Below are 10,786 nucleotides of genomic sequence, written 5' to 3' on the forward strand. Positions count from 1 at the left end.
GCTCCGCAGACGCGGAACATACTCCATTCCGGGTTTTCCGTTGATCCGCTGTGGCGCGGTAGTAAAACAAAAGACAGTCGGGCCATAGCTGAACCTTTATAAGAGTGGATATTATTCTGTCGGAGTTTATTGGTTTCTCGTCGCATGAACCCGATTTCTTCAGTATTATCTACATTATTCAGAAGACCGTTCTTTGGACCGGAATGACATGACAGGAGCCTGATACTGGACAGTAAGTATTGTGAAATGAGTTAGCCTCCGAGCTAACAGCCTGCCAGACCATATTATAGCACTGTAATAACCACACGTAAACATTTCCGGCTTTCTACGTATTGCTTCATAGATCAAGCAATACAAGGAATATTTAAGGTAATTTATTGTGATTTAAAAGCTCAGCTGTGTGTGTGTGTGTGTGTGTGTGTGTGTGTGTGTGTAATTTTCTAGTCTATTCAAAAGAATGTTGTGGTCGATAATGTCGAAGGCAGTGCTAAGATCCAGTAGCACTAATAGAGAGATACAACCACGATCGGATGATAAGAGCTGGCCATTTATAACTTTCAAAAGAGCAGTCTCAGTACTGTAATACAGTCTAAATCCTGACTGGAAAACATTTAGAAATTGCGCATTTCAAAGCATCGTTTTTGTGTATGTCGCCAAATTTGTGACGTGGGAAGTTCAGAATTTGGCACACAGTGTCAATACCTCCATAACCACAGTTCATTCACACAGAATATGTGCACTGAAGGTGTGTGATACAAAGTGAAATTAAGAAAATGTTTTTTTTCTGAAACATACATACTGCGTTTTAGTTGAAGATGTACATCATTCTTTACAATACTTTATAGCAGTTGATTATCAGCTGGTTAAGATCCACTGGTTTATGCAACATCATAAAGAAATATCCAAAAGACTAGAGTTATTTTTTGACCTGTTTATTGGTATTAGATATCAGTATAGTTGGAATTGTTGTTGTGATCTGTGATTTGGTTGTGACTAGTTTTCTAAATAAATAAAATAAGGCTTGAACAGAACATTGTGTAGATATGAGTTCCTGTTCAGAATTACAACTATTGTTAGATACATAACCAGAACTAAGGAAATAAAAAATATCTGACATTTAAGTAATGTAATTGCTTGTTGAATTTACAATTTCTCTTATACAGTGCTCTGTAATTGACAACTAAACAGGGAAGCACAAATCTGTGTCTGTGTCTCTCACTGCAGACTCGCGCCACTCCCCGGGTCACACAGAAACTATTACATTAAAATACAATTTAACGTAATTTAACGAAGCTAAGCGCGGTAACACCAACCACCTCCGTATGTTGTGCTTCAGTAGCTACTTTAGCAGTATTTCTTGGTTAACATCTGTGCTTGTGAGGCTTACAACACGTTCTTGGGTTTTAAAAGCAGGGACCCCCTAAAAATGTACCATGGTAACTTTGTTGTTTCCACTATTGTTGCTACATTAAATCTGTGGTAAGTTAGCATTAGCCACCACTCTCATTAACAAATAATAACAAATGCCAGTAAGATCATAACAAAGATCTCAATAATTTAACACTTTACTCAAGTAGAAATAACTGTTTTTTTGGACGAACATACTAAAGCATATGTAAAAGTACCTGATTATAAATGTAGCACGTAATTTGATATTACATTTATTACATTGCAGCTTCATCCTTACAAATATTTAAATAGAAATATATGTAAGTTTCAGTAGAAAGGTTTCATTTAGCGGGGTGCTTGATACTGAGGGATTGTTTCATTGTAGGGTTGATGTTTACGGTGCAAGCGTCCCATTTTTGCAGGAACCGCAGAGCCTCCGTGTGGGGCCCGAGGACCATGTTCCGTCCTGGAGGAGAGAGAGACTTCCAGACGTCGGCTCGTAGGATGGGGACGTCCCTGCTCTTCCAGCTGTCGCTTCATGAGCGAGAGTTGGACCTCGTGTTTCTTGACCACAGCTATGCCAAACCCTGGAACGCCCACCCGGATGCCAGCAGCGCGCGGCCCACCCGCATGCTGTTCGTCACCCCGCGGCGGCAGCCGGAGCCTTCTGTGTGAGTGAAGAATTCTGGATTATCAGTGGCGGGAGATATTTTGCCTGGTTTACACTTGGAATTAACACCTGTTTTGGGTGATCTGATCACAAGTTATCAAGTGCAAGTTAGCATCTCAAATCATTTCTCCTGGAGCTCAAATGTGTCTGATAATAGTGTAGCGCACTAGCGCTGTCTGCTTGTGATCAGATTGCCTGAAACAAATGTTACATCACTGGTTTGCAACTATGACGTCAGCTGTTCATTATTTAGATTATTTTATTTAGGGCCCTATGGATTCCGTCATGAATTCCGCTTGTTTGTTTTAATTAATTTTTTTGGCAAATTAATTTTTAGTAATCAAGTCTAGTTGAAATCATGAAATGTGTTCAATTTAACAATAATTTATTTGAATTTTAACACGTTAAATTTTTTGACCCTTATATTTTGCTGTTGTATTTTTTTCATTATTATTTCTGTATAATTTTTGTATTATTTTCCCCAAATTCTGTGTTTTCCATTTAAATTTTTCCATTTCAGTGGTTTAATTATTTTTTAATTCATAACATTTTATCATTTCAATTATTTAGTACGTTTTTTTACAATAATATACCTTAATCAGATGTGCTTTAATTTTCTGGAACATGACTGTATATAAATTTATTAGCAAAAATAGTGGTAATCAAATGAAACCATAAAACATTAACAATTTGTGAATCAATCAATTATTTTTTTAAGCATAATGTAATTACATTTTTTGGTAAATGAGGTTGTGCGGAAATCATATGGCCCAAGACATTTTAAAGCTGGTCTGTTTATAAGTAAATGCATATGGAGTTATAAATGTGAATTGAAAAAATGTTATCCACTACAGTGATTCGGACATTTCCATTGATGTAGAGACGGTCACACCCATGCCAATGCCTCTCTATGACAATCAGAAAGCCCGTAGTGTGATGAACGAGTGTGATCGTCACGTTCTGTTTGCTCGAACCATCGCTGATGGACCACTTCCTCCAGATGATTGGGAAGAACACATCAACAAGTAAGAAAAGCTGCTCTAGGATAACTACAAGTTTGCAGATGTATGAGAAGAAAAATATAGTTTTCTCAAACATCTGAGCTGCTCTGTTGGTGATCAACTGTTCTTCAATCTGTTTTAGGGCTGGCTGGTCATTGGCTCAGAACAAGCTCTTCAATAAAGTATTGAAAGCACTGCAGGCAGAAAGACTCAGCAGACTGGCCAATGAGGGGGTGAGTTTTCAAACCTGGGGTTAACTCGCAAGCTCTGTTTTGTTTAGTTAAATGCAAGAGCTGCTGATTATTAAAGGTGCTTGTAACAATTTTTTCACTGGCTGTAATGATGGTGGTCCTAGACTGTATACTAGATGTCTTCTAAAGGTCCTAAGATCTGTACCTGATCACTTCTTACCCAAACCTGACGTGCGTAATTTATTATTTTTTTAAACAAAAGAAAAACTCAACCCGAGTTGATAAAATACGAAATCCCACATCAGATCTTCTTACCTTTTTTGTAGGTGAAATTCATTCTCTGATCCTGCTTCTTGGCACTTTAGGTTTGGTAATTTACAGTTTACAGACAAGAGAGGAGAAGCGAAGAAATAATTATGATATAGAATTACTTGATAAGTTTTTTGTTTTTCAAATATATATATATATATATATATATACACACACACACAGATTGGTCTTCTCTAGACCTCTATTTGGTAAAAAAACACATTTATTTAAAATGACCTGATCACAATATATTTTATACACAATTGCTATTTATCACAATGGGAAGAAAATACTTTCCACATGTTTTTTAGACCTTGAGAATTAATGTAAACGCAACTTGTTTGTTCACTATTGAACTCCAAAGACTAGCAACCTTTTAATTTAGGGCCCCATTAAATTTGCTTGTGTCTTTCATTTTATTTTTTTCTGGATTCTGTTTTATGATATATTACAATTTTATCATCAAAATGGTGTCTAATTAAATGTATTAATACAACTTTAACAATTGAATCAATCTTTTAAATTGTAATCAAATGAAAATATGACAATTAATTTGGATGAAAAATATCTTGGTTGTATGAAAGTCCTTAAAAATATTATTGTTATTTCTTTAAGAAGTAAATTTTAGTGTACAGTAGTAGTAATATATTTCTGTCACAATTTCTTCAAGTTAAACTGAACTTTTATTTTGATGGTTTGTCATGAAGATCTTTCAGTTTTACTTTCAGTTTCAGTGTGTGTTTGATGGTAGTTTTTCTCAAATAAATGTGACTCTCAGAGCAGCTCTGGAGAAGTTTACCTCCTTATATATTGAGACACAGACGCTGAAAACACTGCAAGCGTCACATGTTTGCGTTTGTGTAGTAGATGAAACTATGCCACTCATTCACACAGACGCGCACAGATCATGCAGACTTACAGTGGCATGCACCGACTGGCTGCTGTCGTGTTTATTTCTGCTGTGTGTGATAGACTGTTAGATTAATCCTTATCAAGTAAAAATGTCCAGAGCTTGTCATTGATATCAACATAACTTTTATCGCAATCTCTATATGATTGTTTATAGCCCAGTCCTACCCGAGGCTACTAATATCAGTATCAGTTGGATGTCAACAAACAAAAGATATGAGATGCATTGTTCCTTTTTAAAAGTTGATAATCCTATTTGTTTAGCTATGCATGATTATTTTCTAAAATTGGATTATTTGCTTTTACCATTATTTATCCCTGCTGTCGGAACAGACCTGCCACAAAACCAAATGAGAAACATCATGATGGATAGATGGTTGTTCTAATGCAAAATGCTCTCTCTCTTACTCTGTGTCTCTGCTCTTCACAGGCCAGTAATGAACCTGTCTTACGCAGAATAGCTGTGGATAAATGTGCTCGTAAGGTCCGCCACGCTCTGGCCAGCATCAACTGGGACATAAAGCTGACTCAGTGGCTTCATAGCACACTTGTGGAGTCTTTGAGTCTTGCTATGCTGGCCGCTTACCTTGATGTACTGCAGACACTCAAAAGCAAGGTGGGATGCCTTATTATCATATTATCACGGTTTGTGTAGAGTCCATAGGAAGAGGTTACACTGTTTTTTATTCTTCTCTTATGACATCTCCACATTTACCCTTTTAGGTACCATCCCTGATCGACAGGATGTTGCTGTCATCCTCTGTAAAAACAGGAGCGGCGGGAGCTGAGGCTCTTTCTCTGCTCCTTAAGCGGCCATGGGACCCTGCTGTGGGTGTACTATCACACAACAAACCAGTATGTACTGCACTTTATTTTGTTCTTTTGATATAATTGTAATAATGTCCCCTTTCAGGTCGTGGGTCATGTGTCTTTTTGCTGTGAAATATAAACTATTTCTTATAAAGTAAATGTAACTTTTATGTTGTTGGTGATATTTCAAGATGAACACTTACAAAATATCTCAAAACAAATACATTTTTATTCATCTATTGCAACAAGAACAACTAATATAAAATAAAAATGATTAACAGGCGCAAGCGTAGGCAGAGTTTCTATTTATAACACGTGTTTGCAGCGTCGAGCAATCTAGCCAATCACAGACATATCTGTTGATTTCTGGAGCGCAATGACCAATCAGAGGTGTCTAATCCACTCACCGCTCAAACGCCGGAGTTCCTGTGCAGTGCTGAAATTTGCGTGCTCACGAATCCTCTCATTAACACACGAATTATGAACGATTCATTATGCATATATTCATTGTGGTATAACAGAGCTTTGTGAGTCAACTTTTTAGAGATTATAAAGGAAGCGCTGTTCGCATTCTGCCATTCCAAACCATGCACGCCGCAGCCTATGCTTGCTTTTAGTTAAAAATAACAGTGGGTTTTGAATGTTGATGCTTTAATAACACATATTTTATCAGGAGCGGTTATGCTGGGATTTTGTGGCTAGGCGTCATGAAACGTACTATTTCATGTCAATTTCATTGATGTACAGACAAAAGTAACGTAACTAGTAATGTAACTAAATACTTCTGAAATAAATTAATCAGAACTTGATTATTTTTAAAAGGGGAGTAATCGGTAATCTGTCATTTGAATTACATTTCCAGAGTAACTTGCACAACACTGCTCTCAACTATCATTGTATTGCATTGCATTATTTGTTTGACCCCATAATAAAAATGGCAGCGCTTTGATTATAAAACTAAACATTTAAATATTATCTTAAGACATTCTGTTATAGATATAGAGTAACAACTGAAATGTATATGCATTTCGTGTAAATGGTCTGCTATACTGTTATAAATATACCACTGATTCACATTACAAGCTATCAGAATTTAATCTCACTTTTTGGCTATATGAATACCAGCATCTGCATCAAATTTGTTTTGAAGATTAATTTTTAATGTTTTGTCTGAAGGTTCAATAAACTTCAATAAAAAAAAAAAAAAAAAAAAAAATTTTCTGACTATGTCAGGCTTTACAGGGTTATTGAGAATGGGAGATACTTGTTTGTGGTAGTATTTGTGTAATATAAAAGTCTTTAACAGGAAATGTCTGCTATACTCCTGATGGATGTCTTGATTGCTGTCTGAATCTGATTTGTGTGCTCATGTTTATTATTTCAGAGTAAACTTCCTGGATCCCCCCTGATCCTGATAGCCCCCTCAGGACCAACAAATCCCACCTTCTCTACCTCCCGACGAATGAGATTCTGGCAGTCTCAGCTCTCCTGTCTAGGGAAGGTATGCAAAATCACAGGCAAATACAGCTGTCTCAAACACTTCGATTTTGTGTTCTCCATCATAATTTCAGATGTAGGCTTGGTTTCATTGAGATTAACATAATTTGTAAATAAAATATTGTGTTAATGTTATTCTTGCATTCATAGAGTCCTTTCAGTTTCTGATTGAAATAAAACTGATTCTGCATTTTGTGTCTGTCTGTTTTGGTGATTCAGGTCATTCCCATTAACGTTCATGTGGGCAGTGGAGCCAACATCGGAATCACGCAGTGTGTAGAGCACATGATCGGCACAGTCAGAGGAAAAGTCATTGAGGTACAAAACAACACACAGCTCTAGCTAGCCAATGACACTTTCGCTTAGAGAAAACTATAGAAGTCAGCGATGTGATTTTTCTGTATTTTCTGATCTCCGGTGTATGATCCATGTGAATTGTATATATGAGGAAAATTGGATACATTTTCAGATACATTTAAAATGCATTTATTTTATGCTTAGTGTGGCTTTCAGCAGCACTCAGACAGTGTTCAAAATGAACACATGATTAGCAGCAAAAGTGAGTAAAAACCCAGTGTTGGCGAGTGTATATAAATCGTGTCATCCGGCCAGTAACCTGTGCATGTTTCAGAGTGCAGCATGGTACTGTGTTCAGTAACAAGTGAGCAGCTCATGATCCAGTGTTTTCAGTGTCCTGGAGCACTTCACAGGAAATGCTGCTCTACAAGTGCTGTGAGTTTGGGTTGATGGTGCCAACCATCTTCCCAAATTTGTTATCAACAAAAGGGAAGCTTTAAGGTCTGCACATACACTTTTGAAAGCAAAGCAACCTCGGCATCCGATTCCAGGCCTTCACGCTCCTTGAGTTTCTCCACTGATGGAAAGATGCTCCAATATTTATGCGGGTCCTACCTCTTGCCTGATCGTAACCCTCCTTTTTAATGTTTTGTTCCTCTGAAATTTTCCTCTTTTATTTTTTTTTTATGTGCAATCTCTCGCTATCTATAGTCGATCTGCTAATATCTGTCCTGTGTACTCACTGAGCGCTCTCTTCTCCCTATCATTACTAGACACGCCCCTTACTGCTGATTGGCTGCGAGTGTTTTGGGACACGGTCTGACAATGTGGTCAAAAGGGTTTTTCAAGAATCGCTTAGTGCACCTTTAAGACATAAATATTAGTATTGTAATTTTACTGTTGTTTTCTGAAATATATTATTATTGTATAAGAATTTACAAGGTTTTTCTTCTTCTTTTTTTTTTTTTTTCTTAGCTGATCACGTCAGATAAATGCTGTTCTTGTCCATCTAGATGTCCTAAATTTATTTTGTTATCAATTTGTGATTGTCTAGTAATTATAAGAAATTAAAGGCATATTCTTATATTCCTTAATCGTTTGTACAAATAAATTTATAGAGAGCACTTATTTGTGGAATTGGTCTAGAATACCACAGAAAATAATAACAAGCCACAGTTTGTAAAGTATGGGAAAAAAAAATTACACAGCTGAATACTGGATATAATTTATATAAAGTTGTTGAATTGTTTATTTTTAAAATGATTAATTTGTTTATAAATGACATATTTTACTAAAATGTCCTGCTTTTAATAACAGTTCTGTCAGGACCACTATCGTCAACATGATAGATACTTAGCATAAAGTTTGGTTTGGCGGTATGGTTCTGTTCTGGGCAAAAACCTCCCTGCCCATCCATGCAGCCTGTCATGAATGAGCAGGGAGAGCAGCAATAATAACCCCCCTAGGGTTAACAGAACAGAACAAGGCAGATATCATTAATGTACTTAATGATATTTAAGTGTAACACTTTATTCAAGATAAAGGAGTCTGATTAGCAAGGAATATCAGAAAGCCAAGTCCTGACTGTGGCGAAAGGAGGAGCTGGGGATGGAGGAGGGTAATTTGCTCCTGAGCAAGCTGAAAAGCTGCTGAATAATACTGAATAGAGCTTATATAGGAATGCCGCGATAGGTGTCGTATTCCTATAGGTTGATGTGATCATCTGAGAATCAGCTGATGCAAGCTTGACTCGCGTGACCTGCCAGAACTAACGCTAACGCTTAATTTGACAATTATTATAATTTTTTTTAATTATCTGTCATTGTATGTCATTTTAAATTATCATGTTCGTGCCAAAAAAATAATATTTGGTGATGGGAAAAAAACTAAACATGAAGTGTTTAAAGATAATTGTGTTCTTTTGCTCTAGGTTCACAGTCACTTCCCTCACAAGCCGATCATCTTGGTGGGCTGGAATGTGGGGTCATTGATCTCTTGTCATGTAAGTCTCTCTCAACATTAGTTTTCTGCATTGTCGTCTATGATCAGCTGTAAACTGATGAATTTATAGATGTCTGTGTTTGTGTCCAGGTGTCCCTTATGGAGTATGTGACTGCTGTTGTGTGTTTGGGTTTCCCCCTCCAAACTGTCAATGGGCCACGAGGGGTAAGAGGAAACACAGTTCATAGTTTCTCCCTGCTCTTTGCCATGATGAGCAGCATGAGAACATTTAGCAGATGCTTTAAAGATTGCGGGCTGAAGTATAATGTTTGGACTGTGTTTGTCAGGATGTTGATGATCCGCTGTTGGACATGAAGACTCCAGTGCTGTTTGTGGTCGGTCAGAACGCACTTCAGTGCAGTCCTGAGAACATGGAGGAGTTCAGGGAGAAGATTCAGGCTGATAACAGCATGGTAGTTGTTGGAGGGTCAGACGACAACTTGAGGTTTGTGTTCGTGTCTTCAGACATTCACGTGTGTGTTTCTGGTGAAGCACTCTGTATAGACTGGTTGCGAGCATTCGGCTTTGTTTACAGGATCAACTCCACTAAGATGAAGACGGAAGGCCTGACCCAGACCATGGTGGATCGCTGCATTCAAGTCAGTACTTCTCACTTCTCTTCCCCACAAAATTAATAAGCATAGTATTCAAATCAGTTAAGCTTGATTTCACATGTCATTCAGGGTGAAATGAAAGGTCAGAACCAGCTAAAGTCTAATTTTAGGGAAAGCTGACTGCTCGGTCTTGTGTGTCCCCTATAGTGTTTAGCCACAGTCTTTTTTTCCCTTTGTTTTCAGGATGAGATAGTTGATTTTCTGACAGGAGTTTTGACCCGTACTGAGAGCCATGGCCATGGCTCCGGTGAGACTCGAGATTTGGATGCAGAGAAGAAGAAGAAACCTCGTCGTGAGCTGCCCTTTGACCTTGAGAGGTCACGACCCTCTTCACCTGCTGTGAGGGTACCCATCTCCCCATCTGGATCTGAGGTGAGAAGATTTGAAAACAAATGTGACCCTGGAGCACAAAACCAGTCTTAAGTCGCTTGGGCATATTTGTAGCAATAGCCAAAAAAAAATTGTACGAGTCAAAATTACCGATTTTTCTTTTATGCCAAACATCATTAGGATATTAAGTAAAGATCATGCTCCATGAAGATATTTTGTAAATGTCCTACTGTAAATATATTAAAACTTAATTTTTGATTAGTAATATGCATTGCTAAGAACTTCATTTGGACCCCTTTAAAGGCGATTTTCTCAGTATTTAGATTTTTTTGCACCTTCAGATTCGAGATTTTCAAATAGTTGTATCTCGGCCAAATATTGTCCTATCCTAACAAACCACACATCAATGTAAAGCTTAATTATTCAGCTTTCAGATGATGTATAAATCTCAATTTCAAAACATTGACCCTTATGACTGGTTTTGTGGTCCAGGGTCACAAATGTTGGATACACCAAGAGATATGTGTAAGCTTTGTCAGCTTTATCCTCATCTACGTAGAAAACTTCTATTCGGTTTTATTTTTCCCAAATTATGTTTTATTTTTTTTTTCTGTACTTTTTCTGGATTCTATTTTAATGGTTAAATTAAATTGTGGTAATCAAAAAGAACGTCTAATTATAATAAAATATAAACATAAATAAAACTTTTAGTACAATTTACTATGTATATATATATATATATATATATATATATATATATATATTAGG

General features: G+C 37.0%; 1 protein-coding gene across 7 annotated transcripts in view; it reads left to right on the plus strand.

Moving 5' to 3' along the window:
- The first annotated feature begins 16 nt into the window (after positions 1-16).
- LOC107678435 (KAT8 regulatory NSL complex subunit 3) overlaps positions 17-10,786 on the plus strand; it is a 37,372-nt gene continuing 26,602 nt past the window's right edge. For 4 of the 7 annotated variants that reach the window (XM_016473701.1, XM_016473702.1, XM_016473700.1 and 1 more), the window contains exons 1-13: positions 18-232; positions 1,775-2,060; positions 2,914-3,084; positions 3,203-3,293; positions 4,900-5,085; positions 5,193-5,324; positions 6,664-6,780; positions 6,996-7,094; positions 9,004-9,075; positions 9,165-9,239; positions 9,362-9,519; positions 9,610-9,673; positions 9,872-10,060. In XM_016473701.1, coding sequence (XP_016329187.1) covers positions 1,780-2,060; positions 2,914-3,084; positions 3,203-3,293; positions 4,900-5,085; positions 5,193-5,324; positions 6,664-6,780; positions 6,996-7,094; positions 9,004-9,075; positions 9,165-9,239; positions 9,362-9,519; positions 9,610-9,673; positions 9,872-10,060 — 1,635 coding nt within the window. In that variant the 5' untranslated portion in view covers positions 18-232; positions 1,775-1,779. Of the gene's footprint in view, positions 233-1,774; positions 2,061-2,913; positions 3,085-3,202; positions 3,294-4,899; positions 5,086-5,192; positions 5,325-6,663; positions 6,781-6,995; positions 7,095-9,003; positions 9,076-9,164; positions 9,240-9,361; positions 9,520-9,609; positions 9,674-9,871; positions 10,061-10,786 lie in introns of all 7 variants that reach the window. The other 3 variants (XM_016473706.1, XM_016473703.1, XM_016473704.1) reach the window with 3 other exon arrangements.

The sequence above is a fragment of the Sinocyclocheilus anshuiensis genome, unplaced genomic scaffold, assembly GCF_001515605.1.
Source record: "Sinocyclocheilus anshuiensis isolate Anshui unplaced genomic scaffold, SAMN03320099.WGS_v1.1 scaffold112, whole genome shotgun sequence".
Taxonomy (NCBI): Eukaryota; Metazoa; Chordata; class Actinopteri; order Cypriniformes; family Cyprinidae; genus Sinocyclocheilus; species Sinocyclocheilus anshuiensis.